General features: G+C 42.2%; 1 protein-coding gene across 1 annotated transcript in view; it reads left to right on the forward strand.

The window, feature by feature from the left end:
• The first annotated feature begins 645 nt into the window (after window positions 1–645).
• Window positions 646–25,044, forward strand: part of ngfra (nerve growth factor receptor a (TNFR superfamily, member 16)) — a 31,317-nt gene continuing 6,918 nt past the window's right edge. Inside the window, exons 1-5 of the mRNA XM_044332504.1 lie at window positions 646–1,373; window positions 4,232–4,394; window positions 12,254–12,616; window positions 20,603–20,843; window positions 21,889–22,124. Of these exons, the coding sequence (XP_044188439.1) occupies window positions 1,335–1,373; window positions 4,232–4,394; window positions 12,254–12,616; window positions 20,603–20,843; window positions 21,889–22,124 (1,042 nt within the window). The 5' untranslated portion in view covers window positions 646–1,334. The remainder of the gene's footprint in view (window positions 1,374–4,231; window positions 4,395–12,253; window positions 12,617–20,602; window positions 20,844–21,888; window positions 22,125–25,044) is intronic.

The following is a 25,044-nucleotide window of genomic DNA, read 5'->3' on the forward strand; positions in this document are numbered from 1 at the left end:
TAATTCAGTCCAGCAGAAAAACACCACAAGCAGCTATAGCACTGGGCACTGAGTCAGCAATTAATGAAGACATTATATGATGATGAGACATACGCCGCATGGCCAAAAGTGTATGGATACCAGAATATTACGCCCATATGTGATTGCTAAACATTTCATTCCAACACCATGAGCATTAATCTGCAGCTATAACAGCTTTCTCTCTTATGGGAGGAATTTCTGGCTGCAGGGATTTACCGTCGTTCTGCTAAAAGAGCATCAGTGTGACTCTGATGTTGGGTGATAAGGCCTGCATGACTCGCAGTCGTTCGACAGTTCGACTCAAAGGTGTTGGACGTGGGGTTGCGGTCATGGCTCTGTGCCGGCCGGTCAAGTTCGTCCACGTCAAACTGGGAAAACGATGAGAGATTTTTGTGTGTGGGAGAGCTGTGATGTTGACATAGTGCAAACTGTTGACCAAACGATCTTTACAGGCGCTGGATCAAAAAAAACACACTATGGACAAAAATCAGACACATGATCCGAACACACAACAGCGTTTCCTGCTGCTGCTGCTGCCTCGCTAATATCTCTGTTAGATTGCATGTCTGATTTTTTGGCTTCTCCAAACTGTTGCCATGACACTGTTGTCAAAATTATCATTGTATGGTGCAGTGTTGAGGTTTCCCTTCATTGGAGCTAAAGGACAAGAAAGAGTACATAATGTATAATGAATGTCAATTATTTTTATGTCACTTTTGCAATGAATTTGGACCTCACCATGAGATCAAAGCATGTGAGAAGAAAGACAGAGAGACAGAGAGAGAGAGAGAGAGAGAGAGAGAGAGAGAGCAGGTTGTATAGTCTTACTGCAGGAGTATCAGGGGTAATAAACTGGAGGGTGGACGTGCCCCCTCTCCTCTCCTCTCCTCTCCTCTCCCCTCATCTCCTCTCCTCTCCTCTCTTCTCCGCAGTGCACTTGCAGCTGAGCAGCACTCCGGACAGGACGGTCTCTTCTTCCTCCTCCTCCTCCTCCTCCTCCTCTTCTTCTTCTTCTTCTTGTCTTTCTGTGAGTGTGTGTTGGTGAGGTAGTGAGGTTGGTGGTGGTGGTGCTGCTGCTTCTGCATGGGGTGCACCGACCATCGCATCTGACTCCAGTCCAGAAGTCCCGGGGCTGACGCGTTAGTAGTGCGGACTCATTGATAAAAAAAAAAAAAAAAAAAAAAAAAAAAAAAAAAAAAATCCTTGCCGCTGGAATTAAAATGAGCACTCCTGCTGAGCGGCTCTCCTCCTCCATATAGCGCTGCCTTCTCTGCTCAAGATCTGTTTTATGTGACTCCAGCAGGCGACGCAGGATGACTACTACCTTATCGCTGGTGATTTTGTGCGCTCTGGTAAGTAAGTCTGTACAGTAAACTGCTGCATGTTCGCTGTAATTGCTGCTGTAAGACTCTGCAGGGACTGTAAATGAGTTTTAAATGACCTTACGCACTTTATGATGTGATTTTTTTCAAAAAGATTTAACACTGTGAGGTTTCTTTTTTTCCTACAATATTACCACTGGGGCTTAGTTTGAGTCAATATTTATTCTAAGGTATATGTTTCTATAATAATGATATGATGTTTCTATAATATTCCTGCAGGGACTTATGAGGAGTTTTGCATTATATATATATTGTCTCTTATGTGATAGTTGTGATATTTTTAATCATATTTTGAAGACGGTTTGAATGTGCAGTGTGTCGTTGCTGAGGTGTTTCCCCTGTAAAGTGTCATATTAAAGGACTAATGTGGCGTTTTTTTCCCCTGCTAAACATGCTGCATGTAGCTAAACAGCAGCTGATATGCATGTGATATTATGCCCAAACACACACACACACACATATACACACACATATAGCTACACACACAGGGCTGCATCCAGACATCCAGGAGCAGTCTGCTGACAGGTGCCTTGGCCCAGAATTTACAAGCATTGATGACTAGAAGTAATTTTTAGGTACATTTTGACATATTTGGGTCTTAAAGTAAGAGGAGATAAAGATGCTGAAGCTTATGGAAAAGTAAATTGATTCACTAAAGCTGTAAATGATTTTGACATCAAACGTGAGGATTCTGATGATTCTGTGAAAAAGTTGATTAAGGAAGGATGGTGGTGGCGATAAAGCCGACGGCAGGCGCAGAGCAGGGGGGCACATCCTCTCACCGCCCTGGTATGTCTACAGCAGCTGGTCTAATTGGGCCGCGCAGCTCGGTCATCATGTGAACAGCCCTGGATGTGAGGGGACGCTCTGTTGTGACAGCTGGTTTAAAGGGTGGCGACGGTCGGGTGCACTTTGGTAGAATTAAATTTAGAAATAAACTCTCAAATTGACCATGAAATTGAGGAGAGTACAAACCAAGCATATCACAGCTGGGCTGCCGTCCGTACGTTTTTTCTGTGTGCGTGTATGTGCGTTCTTGTTGCTGGTCCACAAATTTCCCTCTGAGTTGGCCATTAATCTGTTCTGGAGCTGAGTGATATTCCAGGGAGATGTCACAGGAAAGGAAGTTGGCCCAGCACAGTCTGGGATATCAATCCCTCCCCTGCAGATACAAGAGGGAACTCTCTTGAGGTTTTAAGCTGCGTCCAGAGTTCATTTTTGCAGACAAAAAAAATGGGCTTTAATCCTGCAAATGTACTCAAATAAAAACTGAGGTTTGAGTATAAATTTTGAGGTAACAGGTGGTAAAATCAGGATAAATGACGCGGAAGAGAAATGCAACTAGAGAGCAAAGATGGGGATGACAGAAAGGGGGAAATACTGAGCAAGAGGAGCGAGAATTGAGAGAGCTGCTGGCTGCTCAGTACATCTGTTTCTGAATGAAAGCAGGCACAGCAGAGAGGAGAGGAGAGGAGAGGAGAGGGAGGGGAGGGATGAACGATAGAGAGAAAGACAGAAAAGATTGAATTGATGTCTCAGCAAATTTGAAATAAGTGGAAATGAGCTTTGCTCGTTACATAATAAGAGCCATAGGACATGAAAGTGTTTTCGGTCTTTCTTTGTTCTAAACCGTCTGGATATGAATTCTTTTTTATTTAACATTGTTATATGTTACGCCAGTGAAACAAGCCTCAGTTGTTCTGCCAGTAAAGCTGTAATGCATTTATATCAGAGAGGAAAGATGCATCAAGAGAGGGAGAGAGAGAAAGAAGGTGATAACTGGAGTAGATTAGACAGATTAGACGAGATTAGGGAGAAGTGAGAGTCCATTTTGCAAGTAATTTGAACTAAATTATAGATGGAAATACCTCCATGTAAGGAAGAGAGAACCACTGTGTATTTACAGCACAGTTTGGCTGCTTGCTGCGGGTATTTACAGTGAAGTGAGCATGTGTGTCAGTGATCAATATGCAAATTAGGACAGAGAGCTGTGGGTTGAGAGAGAGGGTTTATTTTGTAGGAAAAAGTGTGTGCATGCAACTCATATTAATCACATTGCAGGGACAAAAATATTTTAACGGTAAGATTACGGGGACTCATCTCCCATTTAGGGACAAAAAGCAGATCCCCGCAATGTTATATTTTAGAGTTAAGACTTGGTTTTTGGTTTGAGTTAGGGTAAGTCTCCAGGGAATTAATGTATGTCAATGCAATGTCCTCAAAACTTTGTGAGACTTTCAATGGCTGGTTCTCTTAATGAAGGTTACAACTTGCTTATAGAGTCAAAGTTAGACTTAGATTTAGGGTAAGACCTGGGTTTAAACAGTTATGATTTGTTTGGGGAATGCATTACATCAGTAAAAAGTCCCCACAAGTATAGAGATACAAACGTGTGTGTGTGTGTGTGCCAGTACTTGGTATCAGAGGTTGACGTTCACAGCTTTTCTCACCTTTAGACAGTAATCAGGTCGGGCATGTGTGTAATGTCCTGCACACATGAATTTATGGTAACTGCCTTGTCCGGAGTGTGTCATAAGTTTACTATTAGAGCTGATGTGCCTTAAAGGGAGCTATTACGGCAGTTTAGAGGTGACTGGCTTGTTCAAAGTGTGTCCAATGTAGGCGGAGACAACATGATTTATGATGAATCCTGATAGCGACTGGATTTAAAGAACAGGTTGGACACCTGGCAGCAATTTTCATCAATTTGTTTTGCTGTGTATATTCGAGTCACAGTGGCTCTGTGCTGTGTGTGTCTGTTATGTGCTTTCTCTCTGAGTGTGTATACGACGCTTTAACACACTGTGTCACTTTCCCCGGTGTACCAGATGGCGCTAATGTTGGCATCTAAGACGGAGCGGGCGGTGCTGCTTCCCTGTCCCTCCGGCGAGTACACCAACGATGGAGAGTGCTGCAGGGAGTGCCCACCTGGAGAGGGAGTGGTGAAGAAATGCGGCGCTACTCAGACTGTCTGTGCCCAGTGTTTGGACAGTGAGTAGAGATTTTTTTTTATTGCATTGCATCCTCTTTTAAGGGGCTAGGAGCAATTTGAGCAAATTAAAACTATAAACTACCTTTGCTCATTAACTAAAACATTCTAGACTCAACCTTTCTTTTATTCTGATCAAATCAAAGAAAAAACATGGGCACCACTTTCTTATAAGACGCCCATTATAAAGGGTTCATAAGTTGTAGCAAATGACTTAATGGTTAATAAATAATTTACTACTGCTTTATAGATCAGCCAATACAAACAGCTTCTGGGCTGCCAGGTTGTGAAATAATCATGTCGGTCTACCTTCTGGAAAAGGCCTCTGGAAAATATATTAAAATTTACAACTGCATACTTGATGGAATATTGTAAAAGCTTTCTATTAATAACTTGTTATTTATAACCACAGACCCATGAGCATTACTACCAAATAAAAGGGCAGGATAAATTCAAGCCAAAGGGATGAATTAAACCAAGAGTAGCTGTTAGCTGTTGCAAACCTTGTTAGAAAATGTTTTTTTTTATCATGTTCCCATTCACCACTTGTGGTATCAAACCATGCAGACAGTTTCAATTTTGTTTTTGAGATAGCAGCCAACAGCCGACAGCCCTCTGTGAATGTGCATATGTGGTGCTCAAAACACTTAAAGACGAAATAGCAACATGTCTTTCAACAAACAAAATCCAAACACCTCAATGTTACCAGAAAATAGCTTTCATATTGGGAATGTGGTTCCAATAAAGAGAGTTCACTGCACGGTTTTTTGTGATTAACCCTTTAATAGGCTAACGATTCTAACACTGTCAACCCAAAATACCAATATTTGACTCTTCTTCCTGAAATGTGTCAGATGGTAGTAGATTAAATTAAACCTGGAAACAATCAAAATCTAATATATACACATGTAAACTGTTGCACAGCTGCAAAAGTGGATGTCATCACCAGCGTTACACACACTCATACCTACTACATCATCTTTATTTAAACATCCACATTCATTCTCCAAGCTTTTAATGGCAACTTGGGCTCAAACTCCAAACAAAAAGAACCTCAAAGCCAAAACAAACTGTTATTGTCCAATTTGTTCATTTGTATGAAGTGTGCGCTTTGCCTTTATCAAGTATCCTGAGAAATAAGGCAGGAATTCATATGTTTGATGCTTGTAAGTGGGTCCAAATGTGTTCGCTTACAACTCGGCTCAGGCTGTGAACCATTAGCACTCGCTCTACAGACCAGAGCTGGGAGAGGTGCCAACACCGCAACATCACAGAGAAGAAGAGCTGTTGCTGCAAATAAATATGTTCCTCTAGATTTCAGGGTCTTTCTGCATCGCGTCCCTGCAGCAGGTCTCTTTGCCCTTTAAGATGTTGGCCTGTATTCTTTGTCAGAGCGCTAAGTAAACGTCAGAAGTATAGGTCACGAGCATCACTGCATAATACAGGAGGAGCTGCAGAATCACGACAAGACAAATGTATCACACCTGCTGGTTTGAGTCTCTGCAGTGGTACCTTTCCCTTCATTTAAAATGCACATGCTAATCGAGGCAGTTTGTGACTTTATGGTGACTGACACAGAGCAGAAATCCAAAAATTAGCCCGGTTTAGTCGTTTAGTGAGTGCACACTCTTGGTTGAACATTGATTGATTGCATTAATCCCCTCAGACATCACATGTAAACACTGGGAAATGCTGCCTGTAAACAAGAACTGCTGAGCAAAAATAAATTGAACATCAAAACCTTAATTATCAAATTCTTGAGGAATTCTCGCAGACTGGTGGGAACGCTTTTTTTGTCGCAAGATAATTGATACTTTTTGATTATCCTTGAACTCGTGAACTTTTTGCACAACAGATGTTAATCTCTGTGTTGTGGTATGTTATAAAGAATCTACAAGTCTGGCTGGTTTCACCCTTTTGAAGTTGTTATTCTTCGCCTCAAGGAACTCCAGAGCTACAGCGCTAGGTACAAGGGGCAGGGAACCAATTCCCTACATGTAGCGCGTGACAGTGCCATAGGGTAAATAAAAAAAATTTCACATAAACCAACTCTGTCAAACAAAGTCTATGTTTGAAAAGGTAGGGGCATGAAATTGACCAAAAATAAGAACAAAATAACGTGGGCTTTTCGTGCTTTTGTATCAACATCGTTAATAACCCAGTCACACCAGTAGATGAAGAGTGAGGAGAGTAATTACTGTAATAGTCACCAGCAAACACGGCTTATGATAGACTGGAGCAGGAAATTGGATGAGTGAATCTAAGAGGTGCCTGGAGTCTGTAGAGGAACACGTAGCAGCTTCACGAGCGTCTGGACTTTATCTTTGCTTTGACGTCATGAAGAATTTGCGTTGCGCGTCATATATTTTCATATTCCTGCTGTAAACGGTGGCGGACGATGTGTGGACGCTAAACCGCAGTTTCAAGTGATGTGCGTCGGCCCACAAGATGGTTGTTCTGATGAGTATTTCTTTGTCCCCTACAGCCTCCCTTTTCCCCCTCCACACCAGCGAATCCCACCAAATCTTGTCGTGTCTCCTCTCTTTTCTCCAGCACCCTCCTCCTCCTCCTCCTCCTCCTCCTCCTCCCTGTTGCTATGACTCATCGTCTGTATTAGTGGATAAAATGGTATTAGAGAGCCAGGCACCAAAGGGCACGATCTGCTCATTCATCATGCATACTGTTACATCAATGCATCTTTACTCATTTGATCCAGCTAATTAAACCATATTGAAAAGCCTATTGTGCTTCTAACAGTGAACAATTATCTCGCTCCGCAATACAGGAGCGTTACTCACCGCTGATAAACACTCAACAATTAAGTTCAAATACCCGGGAGGTTACACTCAATTTCCGGTGCGAGTGCATTTTTGTTGTTTTCAATGTTGTTTTAGTTTCAGCAGATGAAACCTTAATGTACCTAAAGCTCAAAGGAACACATACACTAAAATAAGGCCGAATGGGATTTATATGGAAGTTAGAGGCTGAAACAATGGCCTTACCTGAAAAACTAAAGCTATAAATACATTTTAGGTGACTTTCTAAGTGCAGAACTGAATAATTGAAGAGTAAAGTGCAACACATCCATTTGCTGTTTCATGGTAAATATGGGTGAATCTTTATTTACCACGAATCCCCCTTAATTCCCCACTTCCTGTCAGTGTAAGCCCCTCCCCCCCCCCCTCCCTCCACCACCTCACCATCTCAGCTTGGGACGAGTGCCAGCGTCAGCAGTGCTGAAATATTTATCAGTCTCCTCCACTTTTCTCTGCTGTCATGGGAGATGAGACAACCGGACCTGCCTCACTTTGTGAACCATTCAGAAAAACTTGCCCTGCAAACTGACTGAAGATCTGAGAGCAAAAAAAAAAAAAAAAAAAAAAGCAGAACCTCACAAGTCAATGTAGCGTTTAAGAGGAGAGCCCCGCTGGCTGGCTGGACTAGGGCTCACTGGGGATTTAAAGAAGAAGGAAAGTAGAATCACAGCCTCGTCTGGCGAAGGCTGAAACAGAGCATCAAGAATCACTTCCTACTTTGGATCATAAGGGATGAAGAAAGAGGAAATGGAGATTTTCCCCTGGCAGGTCGTCTGTGGCCAAAGCAAAGGAAGCTTCTTCTCTAAAAGGCAAAAAAAAAAAAAAAACCCAAAAGCTTATTAGCGTGGGATTTAAGAGTAACTGTTGATTGTTAAATTACAACTTGCTTCCTTTGGTCTCCTAATAATTGGTTTGGTAATATCCTAAAACCACCGGTTTCAAATCTGAATGGAAGCTAAGTGGACCAATGAAGCAGAGCGATAATTACACTCAGAAATGTTTCATGTCTAAAAAGACAAATTAAGCCGTCACGCAGGTTGTTGGTCACTGATCCACAGTCAGCGAAGGGTCAGCGGTTCTGGTGGGAAGAAAATGGGAGTCTCTCCGCTGAAATGTGGACCCTGACACACCGTGGAGCGGGAGAGATGGCTGTCCTCGCTAAAAGCTTACACCTAAAGTGCTGATTGTGAAGATCATCGGGCAGTTTCAAGGCCGTCCAGGGCTACATTATTGATGACACTAATGGGGCCGAAACACATCAGTGTTTCAAGGGGGGTCTTCATGGGCCAAAGTGGCACATTTTAAGTGCATCTACCCCCTCCCCCTCCACCCGTATACAACCACATCTCCCTTTTACCAACAGCCGTCTTTACTGCTGAATATGAGAACTCGGATCGCTGAGCTGCACTGATCATTGCTCGATTGAGGACAATTAGAAAGAAGATCATATTTTATTAAAGAAGACACTCTTCACCTGATTCCTGATAGCCTTTTACTTTTCTCTTTTAGCCCCCCTCAGTGTCTCACAATCAGATGAAAGCGCTGACACATAAATTGAACACACGCACAAACCACACACACACACACACACACACAGACACACACACACACACACACACGCACGTGCACACACTCCTTTCCTGTTTCTGTTGAACACACCGGACTGGATGCATATGGTCACATTTAGACGTGTTTACACACACAAGGACTGCGAAGGGGCTCATGCATGCAAGTTAAAATTAGCAAGGAAGCCTGAGCGCTGTGGGATAATTGAAATGAATGAGGAGAGCTTTACCGGTTGAGCCTGACTGCAAAGAAAACAAAAGGCTTCGAGCTCACAAATTCAAATAATCATTTACCTCTGAGGTCTGTTATTCGTCCAGGTCGGGATCGATCAGTCAGTGTCATTGGCCTTTATCACTTCTGCCTCCAGACAGTAATGAGAGCAAAGGGGTGATGACAGATAGAGAAAAGAAAAAACATTGAATCTGACGGTGTGTGTGTCTATCTGAGAAGGAAACTGAACTAACTTACATCCCCTACTGCCCCATTTCCTCTGACCCTTCCCCTTCCAGACGTACATCAGCACTTCCTCAACACTTTGATCGCTAAATCATGTTTGGGAGCTTTTTTAGACCGAGGTCGCGCACCAGACCACCCTCGAAGACCGTTTCTGATTACTTCTGCGTCAAACAGTCTCGAGCAAATCGAGATCTCTCCCCCTACCTGTCTCTATATCATTACCTCCGCGTGCTCCACTCAGTCTGCCCGTATAACGTGACAGCCTTCATCGTCGGCTTCTTAGCCTCACTGCCGTTTACAAGGTGTTTAGAGCTTCAGTCTGTACCAGTGTTTATGTGCTAGGCAACACAAAGCAAGCATTGGGACATTGCCGCAGGGCTTTTCACACTGACGACGTGCTGTTGTTCGACATGACACCCACACATGCAGTTCAGAGTTCTGCACATCCACACACGTCATGCGGCTTTATTTACAGTTACACCCAGTTATGATTTATTTCGCTGGAAGAGGGAACACGTAACCACCAGTGTTTACTTCCCACATGCATTGTTTTGAGAAATCAAGAGTGAAACAGGCGGTCTCTAGTGTTAATTATAGTTTACAAAAGCTGTTTGGACATGCGTTTTTCTCTTCATGTTATGAAACCATATTGCTGGATGGATGCAAAACCTCCAGCTGCACCTTGCCACCCTGTCAAATGTTTCCTGAACGGCAGTGGGGGATTAAAACGTCACACATTGTGCCTTTTCTGTCCGGACTGCAGCTCTTGCAAGGTGACTGCTCTCATGTTAAGCAACACACACACACACACACACACAAAAAAGTAAAACGGGATTTGGAGAACAGTTAAGCAGCGTCTGTAGTGAATCTGAACTGGTTTTCCCTGTTAGCGTCTCCACTCTCATCTCATTCAGCCACTAAAACACACTCGTAGGACACACTCACACACACCCACACACACTGTCTCTCTGTATGCATAATTCAGCAGGCATCCAATTATATCTGAAAATAATTCTATATGAACATACAATATTAATAGATTACTTAGTGCCCCTAGGAACTCTCCTTGTAAGAATAAGCTAATTTGAGGTCATCACTTCCTTGGAGATGAACTTTCCCGGATCCTTCTGACGCAAACCTTCCTAGAGAGCAAATCTGAAGTGTGTGAAGTAATTGAAAAGCAGCAGGCAATTAGTCAGCACAGCTTTTACCTCGTTGTATTCAACACTGTTGTACTCAACTGCTATCTCTTTTGCTTACAACCCCTAAAAATAAAAATCAATATAATGCAGCGGAGCCATCGGTGTATTTTGGAAACATGCGCTGATTATTAGGGAACAGATTTTTATTTCTATCCTACCAGAAAGAGTCAGGCACAGTCAATTTGCAGAACAACCTTCGTCTGGCCCAGCAGTCTAAACCCTGTGGAGTTTTAGTAAATGTTTGACACAAACCAGAAATTACACACATTTTAGCCACACTAATGGCGTAGTTCTAGGGATGGTTAGCCGACCAATTTGGTGGATGGAATAAAACATTTTTGTACAGATATTTATGGTCTCCAGAGAATGAAACCTACTGACTTTAGTGATCCTCTGACTTTTCTTCTAGCACCAGCAGTACACTTTGTTTTAAGACCAAATATCTGCCAAACTTCCCATCAGACTCAGCTCCAGTTTGTGTTTAGTGATTATTATCACAAATGTTAGTATGCTAACACACTAAACTATGACGGTGAACATGATAAATATTATACCTGCTTAACATCAACATTAACATCATCTTAATAAGCGTGTAATTGTTGCTAATGTTAATTAAAGCACTGCTGTACCTAAGCACAGCCTGACAGAGCTGCAAGCTTTACACTTTCAGTCTTGTTAAAATATCTCGTTAACTGTATATTTATTCACACACATCAATTATGGATGTCCTGACACTGATATTTTTTGCCTCGTATTAGTGATCACACTCCATATGATCATGTGATTCATGCGTAGCATGGGGATTCTCACATTTATCTTAATTTTCAACAATATAAAATTGTGCTCTGTCAAGTTTTCTCTCAATAAAACTTTGGCTCCTTCTGTCTCTTGAAAATGTCCACTTATAAGTTTCAAGCATATAGATGATATGTGCTACAGTGAAACTTCACTTTATTCAACCAGTACTAAAAAAATCCTCTTCTCTCCTTCAAAAATACCAACATGTCTAACAAATTAAGCAAAGTTAATGACTAGTCTTGCTCCATAGCTTCATCCAAACTGACTAACAAGCACAGACAACTTGTTCTAAATATTAACCAATCAGAAGCAGGAGCTGTTTGAGGTTGTTTGTGGTCCTTAATAAATATTCTACAATGGCGCAATAGACCTAATTAAAAATACAATTTCTTGTTTGGCTCTAACTACAGTAGATATAGAGACACAATATAATGAATCCATTTTATAATTAGCAATGCATTAATTATAATACATTATATCATGATGCCGCCAAATTTCAGATGAGTTTACATTAAGCAAAGAGAATGAAATATTGGCAAACATATTGCACAAATTCAATTAAGATTCAATGAAAGCAGCTTAGAAATAACATATTGACTCATCTGATAACTTTTAAAGATAGGTCTCCGTCATCTGTGCATCAGTTTAAGCGTGTGGATGCACCTGCGCTGCACTCTGCGTGTATGACTGAGATTAAAGCAGTTTCCTCAGCGCAGCACAAACACATTGGGATCGATATCGTAATGAGCACAGCAGGCTTTTGACTCGCTCCACAACAAGAGCACCTTTCTTGTCCCGGAGCACAAATCACTAAGAGCCCAGTGGATCAATGTGTCCTCCCTTCTAATGAATGTGCAGTAAACATGATTAATGTCATTAGACTCAGTGTTTATCCCTTTGTTTATCTCCTCATATTTCCTGCTCTCTCCATCTTCTAACCTCCTTTACTCTTTGCCCCCTTCTCCCGTTTCTTCTTTCTCCTCTTTCTGTCTCGTCTCCTTCGACCTGTCCTCTCGTCTGCAGGTGAGACCTACTCCGAGAACTACAGTCACACAGAGGAGTGCAAGCCTTGTACTCAGTGTACAGGTCTGATGCGGATGGAGACGCCTTGCACCGACTCCAACGATGCCAACTGCGTCTGCAACTACAACTTCTACTTCAATACGCTATCCGGCAAATGCGAACCGTGTACGGTGTGCCCCGTAGGTCAGGGCGTGTACGCGCACTGCGAACATGATCACGACACCGTGTGTGAGGAGTGTGTGGACTATACCTTCTCTGATCGGGAAAGCTCCCTCGACCCCTGCCTTCCCTGCACCATCTGTGACGAGGAAACGGAGATACAGTTGGCTTTTTGCATCCCTACCAGTGACTCTGTCTGTCATAGTAAGTCTTCCACACACACTTTCATAGGTTGTTGTTCAAGTAACTCAGTCTAGACCAGAGAAATCATTGTTGTCTTTTTAGTTTTGGTCCATTTCACGTTCATATTGACTTATTAGAAACAAAGCAAGAGGTGTAAACATGAAATGGTATGGCTGACAGGTGACTCATTTATTTGACAGTTTTGGCGACTGTCATTGTGGGTCTTCAGCATCACGTGAACTCACAGAGGAAATTTGAAGTGATTAGTCAATTAACAGAAAATTAATTTGGCAAAAACTCCAAACATTCTCTTCTACCAGCTTCCAAATACTGAAGTAGAGCTGCAACTAATGATTATTTTCATTATTGATTCATCTGCCGATCATCTTGTGTATAAAACATAAGAAAAATTCTTCTCTTTATCTTATGTTTTTGTAAAACAAATACTTTTTGGGTGTTAGCCTGTTGGTTGGACAAAACAAGTGCTTTTAAGACGTTGCTTAAGTCTTTAGAGACTATGATTTTGAGAAAGTTCTATTTTTACTTCACACATTACGCCATAAATAATAACAGACAGCCAGAAACAGGACAAAAAGGAGCTGTCTTATGCAGTTATATTATGGGGGGGATACTTAAGTGTGGTTGCTATGTTTTACATGCCTTTTAGTGAGGGGTTCCAAAAATGAAATAGGAGACAATCACAATGATAGTTCCCACGATCAGCAGATGGTTTGTATATATTTAATATTAGTTGAGCTTCAGAAGTCATGCTGAAATTTCTCCACTGCGTATTTGCATTACAAACAAACCGCACCAGAATTTGCTTGGAAACGGCCCAAGACGAGTCTTTTTTTAAGGTGGTCTTGGTTTAGTTGTTTGGTCTCCGACAGAATTTGTTCCCACCTGCCGAAACAAACTGCAATAGATGCACCAGAACCTCACCAACAGGTTAGGTGTGAAAGCAGCCTTACTAGAGAACAAGGACAGCTCCAGACCACATACTGCACACTGGCTGCCAGTCATATTCAAAGCTATGTTGGAGGCATCGTAAATATCCCAGTTGCATTTGAATAAGCCAGCAGGGGTGACTTCCACATGTGTGTCTGGGAACAGGCGAGGGCAGAGGTCAGCTCTGGTCAGATTTTCAAATAGCAGGAAGTTGAAAGCTTTAGCATTAAAAGGTCAAAGACTACTACAGTGTCAACACATGAGACAATCAATAATCTGCTCTCCCACAAAGCAGAAGGCAGCGGTGGAGGAGCAGAGTCGAGCGCTTGTATCTTAGAGCAAAGGCAGCTTGTATGCAAGGAAGTTGTAAATTCACCAGGGCCGGATGAGGCATTAAATCAACCTCATCAGGGGGCTACAAGGCTCAAATCTGGCAGTTAGGCGGTCTAGATGGCATTGTTCTCACTTCCCTTGATATCTTTTTTCAAAGCAATATCAGATGAGGGAAGGACTGGAAAGTACTCTTGACATCTTCAGTAGTCATAACAAAAACAGCCTTTTTCCAACAGCGGACACTGGTTGCAATTTCAGAAGAAGTTTGTGGTCATGGTCTGTTCTGGGGAAATTCTCTACCATGTAACTTTGTAAAGATGTGGAGTGATTAAATTCAAAGAAAGCTCTTAATAGCAGGAGCACTTGCTTATGCGGGGCCTTTTTTATTGATCTCCTGTGTGCATTATCATTCTTAAGTGAACATGTTAATGATGTCATTGATATGAATGTAGAGATTTGCAATATTTCTCTTCAGAAAGCTGACTTGGTTTCATGGATTTCATGGGTTTCAGATGCTGGAAGGTATTTGGATCTACCAAGTTAATGAACCTCAAAACTCTGCCATCACCCTGTTGTAGTACAGTGGATATGCTAGCACCTTATTGAGAGAGTGTAAATTCCTCTTTTAATAGACAGTAATAGCATTGACAGACAGTGGAGAAATGGACTGAGGAAAGATGAGAGCAGGTGAGGTAGATGAGGTGGAAGAAGGGCTAATAACACAGATGATGACTCACCACATTTCCGTCCATGAGTGCCAAACACCATCAAAGATGCTACATTTAGCTTTTTTACTATCAATAAATCATCACTACAGTCATTTTGAACACAAATAAGACCATCAAAGATTGGCCTCTGCTTAGCTCTCTAGGTTGAATTGATTTGCATCACTTAACATCACTTAATGGCACGCAACAGGCTGAAGGTGATGATCTACCAGCAAGAATGGAGATAGTTTTTTAGCTTTTGCAGTTTTTAGCCACACTAGAGGCTTTGTCTGTCCTCCACTTTGGTCCAGACTGAAACATCTCAACAACTATTGGTTGGATTGCCATAAAACTTTGTACAGACATTCATGGTTCCACATATGATGAATCCCTCTGACTTTGGAAACCCCCTGACTTCTGACTCTTCTAGTGCCACCAGCAGGTTGGCATTTGTGGTTTTTAGTGAAATGTCTCATAAACTCTTGAATAGATTACCATGAAATATGACACAGACATTCATGTTCCTTTCAAGATGATTTGTAAGAACTTTGGTGATTCATTAACTTTTTTTTATCCAGCACCAAATTTTAATTTGTCCAAAACTTTGTTTGTTACCAAACTATGCTATTGGTAGCATGCTAACATGCTAAACTAAGATGGTTAACAAGGTCAACGTTATATGTGCTAAACATCATTAATATTCACTGTGAGCATGCTGACGTTAGCATTTATCTCAAAGCACTACAGTGTCTGCCGCTGTTGTGGCTGAAGACTCTTGAGTCTTGTTTATAAAGTCAAATGGTGGATGAAGTGGAATGATGATGCAAAAAGTACTTATCAAATTTGTTCTTCTTCCTGATGCTCCTCAGCAAGAAAAAAATGGTTCATTGCACCCACCGATGTCCACTTCTGTGCCCTCACACTCAAAGTTCAGCCGTGATGACTTTTGCAGAGTAATTTTTTCATCAACCCATGAGTAGTTAACATTTCTGAATCATGCAACAAGTCTACTTTTGAAGCCTGAAGGAAGATTTCCTTCCTGGAAGCAAGTATGCATACCTAATTTGACATGCAGTGATGAGGAAGGAACAACTTTTTCCCTGCTATTTGAAAACTCTGCCTTTATCTAGCAGACCCCAGATTCTACAAATATCCAACCGACGAGGCTGTAATGTGACAGGACTGACAGCCTTTAAAACATACTCGTATGCCCCCTTAAACATCCAAAATATCCCTTCTAGACATATCAGATGTACAGTAAGCCATGGTACAGCCTTGTGCCACCCATTTAGCGCCCACCCATACAGCTGGTGTCAACTTTGACCCGCCATGTCCTGAGCGATGGTGCTGAAGCAGCAGTGATGGTGGTGACTGGAGATGGCGTGATAAGTGACCTTGTGGGACATTCATTTTAAAGGAGAGCCCTGGCATATAGCACCAGTGGGCCTGTGGGTAATGGCTGTTGTCACATGTGGTCATGATGATGTTCCCAGTTCTTTCGTTGGTGGTCTATGATGGCTGTACATACAGATATGTTTTCCGCAGCAAACAGGAAGTTGTCTCACCACAATTCTCATCCCGTCTGCGCCCTCTTATCTTTTTACGAGAGGAAAATGTTTTTAATTTCAATCCTGCTGCCTTTCTCACTGTTCTGTACATGGTAAAGAAGATGAATGGGGGGTATTTTCAAATCCCTAAATCCCCAGTTCATACCCAGCTGTCACCGAGTGTCAATTACAAGATACAATGACTGTAACAGAAAGAGAGGGAGAGAAAGAAATAGAGATGAAAACAGACAGAGAGAGCTGCAGCATATGTGCTGTGCTGGTATTCTATGCAGAGGGGTCGATATGAGTCCTGGGATTTCTTCTGCTCATGCTCAGGTTTCACTGAGTGACCTCTATGGGCACCCAGACTCGACTGCAGGACATGCACGCACACACACACACACACACACACACAGACACTAACAAGCTTAATCCTCTCCAGCTTCAGACACACAAACACTTTTTTTATGAGCATCCAAAATCAATACAGCTGATAGCAGGCTAACAAGGCGCATGCACGCTCTTCCCCCTTGCCAAGCGCGCTTTAACTCCTACATTTTTCATTAAACTCCGGACACCGCACATCTGTGAAACTCTTTGATCTGAAATTGAAAACACCTCCTGCATCTTTTGTTGACAGTCTCAATCCGTTTGGCCTCGCCGGAGCTCATTTTTTTCATCTCCAGTAGGTGCTGCTCAGTCGTCAGTTGAGTAGATTTGCATTAAATGTGAAGTGTTGAGCGTCTGTTTGAGTGTTTGTCCTGGAATAAAAAGGGAGCGAAAGATTATAAAAACAGATAAAGACAGACTACTTTTTTTTCTTTTTTATTACCCCTGTCATCCCTCCCCTCCCTTCATTTGCTCTCTCTCCATCTCTTCCCACAGTGGCCCTTGAGTGGCTGGGTTAGCGGAGCGGTGGAAGGTGGCCAGTGTGCATTCAGTGCCTTCACCGCTGCAGTATAATTACTCCTGCTAATCAGAGCACTTTACAGCAGCTCCTCTGTTCATCTGCACCCCCTCCTCACTCTTTCCTAACACTCTGCCTCTCTGTCTGCCCTCCCCTCCACTCTCCCTATTAACCCTCCCTAGCAGAAGACAGAGTGCTCACTTGAATAATTTGTAGTATGTGTGTGTGTGTGTGTGTGTGTGTGTGTGATGGATGTGTGCGCGTCAAGCGACAAACACAGAGGAAGATTGAGATAGAGGCAGCGCTGAAACAGAGGGAGAGTGTTTGGCAGCTGATAAAGAGGTCATTGTGCATGTGCTGCGCCTGATAGTTGCTCATCTCCACCCAGAACTGGCAGCAACCAAGACTTCAACCTCCACACAAGACCTCAGGGTTAACTTCACCATAAAGACCTCAATGGTTCATAAAAATTAAACCTTTTTTTTTCTCCCCCTCTTGTCCACACCCCGCTAATAAACACATCTCCCTGTACGCACACCGCCACCGCCATACTTGTAAAATCTTGGGCTATAGTTTTATTTTCATGAGTGTTTTAAACCCACTGAAGCCAAATTGAAATTGTAAAAGCACCACTGCCGCCTGTAAGCTCCTATTCTGTTCCAGCTAGGTATGCAGCCTCTGGAGCACCACGTTTATCCTTTGGTCTACAGCCAGCCGTGTTTTCTACATCAGCCCAGAGAAAAAGAGAGAAAGAAGGGGAGTAACAATTAAGATGTAGTATACTTTACTTTAGCTGTAGCCGCTCTCTGCGTAGAGTCAGTGTTATGTGAAGCAGACTCTCAGGAGAGTTGTCATCTGGGCTCTGAATGAGAAGGACAATGTATAGCGAATGCTGAGGTGCAACTTATGCATGTATATGTATGCATGGAGGGAACATTCATTGCGCTAAAGAAGGCAGTTACAGTAGTGTAGAATGAGTGATAGCCCAGTCTGGTAAAGGAAAAGCTGTAAGGATTGTAGCTTCTTGACAAATTGTATATAAGGCCAGACCGTCTGCACACTTTCATTCACTTTCACACCTTCCATTTACATTTATTCTTTTTACCAGCTCGTGTTGCATTGCTAATACCATTAGCCAGCCCTGCATTAGCTGGATGATGTATGGCGGAGCTGAGGAAACCTGACTACATCCCAGGAAAGGTCAAGAATTGCATGTAATACAGACACCAACGCTCCCTCCTTGTAGACGGATCCAAATCAATAGCACTACTTTAAATAGGCCTCTGCATTCTGCATTTCTGTGTTTCTAAGTATGGCGTACACATGTGCTGTGTTTTCCTATCTGCGAAAGATATTTTCAACCATTTCAGTAAATCAATCCCCCCTATGGGAGGTAGGAATGCCCCCGTCATCACCGTGCAGACAGACAGTCAACGCGGACTCTTAATGACCAACAGAAGTTTTTCAAATACGTCCACATAAGTTACCCATCAATGTCCCATTGGACTATTAAAGGGAGTAACCGTGTGTAAATTATGCAAGAAATCAATGTGGAGAAACTTGACTATCTGCCATGTCAGTGAAAAGAGAATACCGTATATATGTGTAGACGGCCTTTGGCTGTGATGGTCCACTGAATTTGACCACGTCAGAGGTCACACTTCCACATTTACATTTTTACATTTTTGTCATTTGGCAGATGTTTTTTTTTTTTATCCAAAGCAACTTACAAGAAAGACAAAACAATCAAAGAAGACTGTGACTCAAAAGATTTTAGGTACAAGTGCAATGAGAAAGAGTGCTAAAAAAAAAAAAGTAAGAAAAAAGTACATTTAAGGAAATTATATGTATTAGGGCTGCTAATGCTTAATGCTACCATCTAGAATAAACTCATAGGGACATCATGTACCACCATTTATATGCATCATGTACAAAAACAAGGTGACAACTTTTAAAAGTAATACTAATTTAAGTTTTTAGGTGGTAGTTTTGGTTTTATTTGCCCAGGATTGCAGATATCTGTCTCAAAATATCTATAAATGATGTCACAAAACAAGGAAGGTAATGGAACTTTAGGTGCCCAAAAATGGGTGAAATTTTAAAATGTATTTTTTCAAGGCTGTGAGCATCATAAATTAGTGATTGTAAACAAATAAGACGACAAACAGACAAAATGTTTTTTGTATTTTAGGTGAACTAACCCTTTAAAACATTGTCCTTTGAGCCAGTTTAACTTATCAATATACTTACATAATTTAAAGTATATAAATTGAGTATGAATCATATATATATAGTAAATATATGCCTTTTTGTGAGACAGACTGCACATTGACAACAATAACCTTGATATTATATGAATAATAGCTGCGTGAATTTTCAGGTAAACTGAACGAATCAGCAATGCAGAATAAAAGCCGAATCAAGTTACAACATGTGGCAACCAGGCAGTGATCTAATTCACTCACTTTAATAATTGTATTGGATTATCCATACTTTGGTTTTATACCCCTAAAAAACAGTTCGAACAATTGTGAAATAAGACGACCCTTAAAATATTTGAGATAGAGCGTCGCAGTCTTTGGCCTTGAAGGAAGCCTCGGGGGTCTCACAGGGTTAATCCTGTGTGCGCCAGTATAGAGCTAATGAGGAGCAGCCTGAGGTTCTGCTGGGAATTACAGGCTCAGATCTGAACCAGTCTGCACATTCTCCATCCCCACCAGGCTGCTGAGCTCAGGGGAGTTTTGGTTTTGGCTGGACAGCAAGCCCTCTCCTCGGCTTGCCGTAGCCCTCGCACCCTCGGGGAAGGAGTAATCTACAGACTCTCAGCCTCTCTACTATCTGACAGAACCACTGCAGTGTCACTTACAGTGCTTTTCAATATAGAAGCATAATGTGACAAGACTGTAAAAAGGGGGCTTGGTGTGTTTTCAGGATCAGTCATGCCCATCAGAGAGGGCAACATGGAAACCTACACTGAGTCATTAATTGAGCTCACAAAGAAAGAGGGAAGAGGACAATTTATGAAAATGACTCTTCTTTTCAGGCTTAGCTTTGATAGAAACCAGACACATCCAGTAGCACAGTGCTTTCCTGCCTCTCTGGTCTCGGCAAAGGCTACACTCAAAGTGATGACCTCCTCAAAGCCCCTTACTTTGTTCTACATGGATCCATATGGCCTTAATGTCATGCAGTGAGCAGAGATCATAAGAAGGGGACGTGGAGAGTAGAGACTTGGCGTGCAGGGCCCAGGCCTGGTGTGGGGTAAGCTGTTGGGTGACAGATATGTGCCCCCCTCGTCGAGGAACATTCTTTTTCTTTCTGCACACAGCATATCACTCAGAACCCATCTGTCTATCAGAAACAGCTGCCGCATGTGTGCAGTGTATCTGACATCTGGTTGGGGACTTGGTGACTACACTCCAGCAAACAAGCTCTCAGTAAACATGTGAAAGTGCCTCGTCATGATGTTGGGATTTCTTTTTTCTTTTTGCATTGCGATTAAAGTCATATCTGTGCATGTTTCTTATCTCACAAGTGCTCCTTTCTCTCATTTGCCTCCATACAGATCCTCTCCTCCCTACGTATATCCCTACAACCTCTGATATGGCTCCGACTTCACCCTCCTTCACCAGTTTCTTCCTCCCAGACAGCTCCGAAAGCCTGTTGCCGGGAGGAGAGACGACCACGTCGAGCGCCGGCTCTCCTCGCTTCCTCGGCCACGGCCTCAACGAGAACCTCATCCCCATCTACTGCTCCATCCTCGCCGCTGTGGTGGTGGGGCTGGTGGCTTACATTGTTTTTAAGAGGTCAGTCGGAAGTAAAGAGTGAGATGATGCGGTTTAATACATTAGCACGATTTGCTTTTGCGCCTCAGACACAATATAATATAGGGCAGATAGGGTGAACAGTGATGGAGATGGAGGTCTGGTGGGCGGTGTTAGAGTGACAGATGTTGCCCCAGGCTAAAAAAATGGCAGGAGGGCGCCTGGTGAAATATTCAGGCCTGTCGCGGTCAAAGAGGTTTTGACCCATTTTGGAGATTAAAACACACCACAATGAGTTTTCTTTCTTTCTTTTTTTTTTATTTAAAAAAAGGTCACAACACTCACAGCGTAATGCATTACAGAGGTCACACATATAAACACATCAGCACGACACCCAACCACACATGCTAATGCTCAGACAGACATATACAAACGCGGGCTAAAACACATTTGAAGCAAGTAAACAAGCTCATTAGCGGCATTGATTGTTTGAAAAGTGCCGACCAGGGGAAATTCAAGGTCCAGATTTATCAGTAGGGTCACGCACACATCTGGCTGATACTCCTACTGTACTTATTATCATGTAAAAACAGACTGCAAATTATGTGAATTTTCCTCAACACTCGGTATATTAATAGTAACCACTTGGATGTATCTGTTAATTGTACTGTAGCACCCAGTGCCTCATGAATATTTTAATCATTGATTCTCAGTCATCTCTTGAAGAGAAGCATCAGATGAGAACTGTTAAGCATTCCCACACTTTATGAACATTTTATGAAGCTTTTATTTTAGTTTTATATCATTTTCTTAGGCAGATATTCAACATAATTAGAATTACACAAAATAATTTATCCTAACTTTTTCATCATTTGTGCGCAGTGCATGCTATTTGAGAGTAAACAAGGTTATAATCTTACAAAATCAAATAGCTTCATATCGTTTGCTTGCTGTGATTTCAGTTACTACTTCCCTGCTTCTGAATATTATTGTTTTATAGCTCATGAAATCCAAACATGTACAGGATAACATAACAGTATCATATGAAACGGACTACTTCTGACACGCCACTTCTTCTTCTCCACAGGTGGAATAGCTGCAAGCAGAACAAGCAGGCAGCTAATAACCGTGCGGCTACAAACAACCAGATGGTAACACCGGAGGGAGAGAAGCTGCACAGTGACAGCGGCATCTCGGTGGACAGTCAGAGTCTGCAGGAGCAGCAGCAGCAGCAGCAGCAGCAGCAGCAGCAGCAACAGCAGCAGCAAGCCCAGGCTGAAGTCCAGGCTCAGCCTTCACGCTCACACACACAGGAACAGATAGGTGAGCCAGCCTAAAAAAAAAAACTCACTCTTAAGGAATGTGTTTAAACCTAAGGTGTATGTGTGTTATCCCTCTAATGCCATCCAATAAATACAGCATATGACTGGAGACAGACCAGATGTTACTATGCCAGTGACTCCTCGCAGAAACTATTCAACCAGACAAAAGGCACTCACCCAAGTCTTGACTAGATTCCTGTTTTACACCATGGTAGTCTGGCTGCCAAAGAAAGTCACTATCAATTACATCAAGATACACTGGTGAGAGTTTGTGGCAGTCTGAACGTGTCCAGTGGGTTTTTCCAACATTGTGCAAGCATTTCCCTCAGAGCTAAGACACATTTCTAGGGGGTGAGAAAAAACCAAAAGAAACAATACATCACCCAGCAGCAGGGCTAACACCTAGCTGCCAAGAACTGAGACTGTTGGTGAGGCCAAATCATGCATGCATAAAGTATTAGTCTGCAGGAATATAGAATCTATCGTCTGAGACGTGTACTGAACATTAGACAGATCTTGCTTGAATGTTTTATGTATTAGTTTGGCTGTATGCCTCCCAATAACACATACCTGAGGTGCACTATCAATAATTTCGTGCTGACAGAAGTTTGACACAGTTTCTATCTTAGTATACAGTGCATATCAGAAATGTGATGTATAAGGAGTAACTGAATATGTTTGATCTATATTTGTCTTTACTTATCTTACTGCTCCTCTATATCTATGTCACGAGAAGTATTTTGGGTGAAGGTCTGTAGGATGGATTTTGCCATGTAGTCTTGCAAGCCCGACAAAAAAAATCTAGCTCTGGTTTCGTAAGATGAACTCTGAAGATCCTGTCCGGCTAAGCCAAACATGCAAACATGCCCTTTGCTGATCTGCTATGAAGCAATGCTTAATTTACCTCATCTATCTAGTGCAATGCACTGACAGAGACAAACACAAACACAGAGTGAGTGTTTAGTTTTATTAACCAACAAAATGGTAGCATGTCTTTCAGTATCTTCCAACTTCCATATTGTGTGTGTGTGTCATTCAGCCACAAGCTTATTTTGTTCTTCCTGAAAATCTAAATGTTTAATAACAGGTCACATTGTTTGAACAGGTCAAATTCTTTCCTAAAACAGCAAACATTGGCAAACATTACTCAAACAGGAGCAAATAGTGCATTTATTGCAACAGATTAATACACATTTGTCTACTGCACTACACTACACTATACTAATACTTAACACTAGTGATAGTTTATGGCAGGAGGATGAATAAGCCAAATCAGACTTTGACTACACAACAATACTTGTTTATATGATCAGTTCATTGTCGGTTTGTCATGGGATTTGTTGTCAATAAGAATCATAAAGAATAATCACCAGCATGATCCTTTAAAATGTCAGTTACAGAAAATAGGAGAATTGATTATTAATGTATTTCAGACCTATTAACATCTCAAAGATCCACTCGCTCTCTCCATCCAATTACAATTTCTTTAAATCTCAGAGTAATCAGCGTATGTGATCTGGAGATTTCACTCACTGCCCGACACTCGCTAAAAACACAACAAGCAAGGCTAACTGCATGGTGGGGGATCTGCAGAGAGAGGGTAACCTTTAAACAGCCAATGGGAGAATAAAAGCAAGTGCTGCAGGAATGTGAAGTGACCTCTGTACAACACAGAGCAGTCTGCCTCCCTCCAATCCTCAAATAGCACTTACAGTACATTAAAGAGATGAAACCAGTATTTCTACTCTCTCATTCTCACCCGATCCATACATATAAACCTGAGAGGCTTTTTAGCTGCAGAAGAAGAAGTCACAGGTTCACTGATGATCTTGTTATACATTCAGTCATTCATGTTTCTTCTCCTCACTGCCGACGGCTGGTAAATTCTCATGCGAACAGTCCTCACCACTGTGTCTTTTCTGGATTACCCATTACATCCTAATGAGGTTTGGAAAAAGCGTATTTTGTTTTTGTATTTCGCTTGAGTCCCTCTTCCCATTCTTCTGCATCTTACAGAAAAGAAGGAATTTCTTTTTTAAAGGATCAGCTCCAGCTCAGGGTTGCTTCATTGAGAGGAGGACTCCCCCCGCCCCCCCCCCCCTTAACCCTGCAGCCTCTTTAACTGATTGGCTCATTAGCAGGTGTTACGAGACAAGATCCAGGCCTGGTCTCACTGCCTTTCAAAATCTGATCCGGCATCAGCGTTTAGCAGGTGCTAATTGGCATTAGCACCGACTATGGGTGCGGAAGCCATTAAAAAAGGGAGCAAATACTCTTGTGCTGGGGGTCGGTGGTTCTTCCATAACCAATAGGGTCTGTTAAAATACACGAGGGGGTGAGAATACATGCAATAAATCCATGATAATCGCTGGAGTTTCCTGTTTCCAATGAACCGTATTTTACTGGCGGCTAAAATAATGGGAGCAGCTCCAGTCAAAACAAGTCGAATAAGCTTTTAAAAAGAGAAATAGAGCAATGAAAATGCCGTGTGTTTTGACTGACAACATTCAGAGAGGTATTCCCTTCATGAGTCACTAGTGAGGGGTGAGAGCTCCTACATGAGGAGGTGCTTGGCCTCATTTCTGTCTTCTCATCTCCATTAAAAAAGAGCCGTCTCTCTGTGCAGCACCCCTCCCTGCCACCCCACAACCTTTCCTTTGCTGCCCGCTTCAACCCTCTATATCGTGCATATTGAATGTGTTTAAAATTTAAACAAGACTCTAAGCCCTCGCTCTCATCGCCCATCCGTGCATCTCTGTCCTGTATTTGAACTCATAGTCTACACAAAATGGAGTCAAGGCAACTGTCGATCAAAAAAAAAAAAAAAACAAGAAGAAAAGGAGGGCAAGAGATATTGTAAAAAAAAACAAAAAACAACTTGATTTGGACAAATTTGGAAAGCTTCAAATCGTGCAGCTGTG

The sequence above is a fragment of the Thunnus albacares genome, chromosome 17, assembly GCF_914725855.1.
Source record: "Thunnus albacares chromosome 17, fThuAlb1.1, whole genome shotgun sequence".
NCBI lineage: Eukaryota > Metazoa > Chordata > Actinopteri > Scombriformes > Scombridae > Thunnus > Thunnus albacares.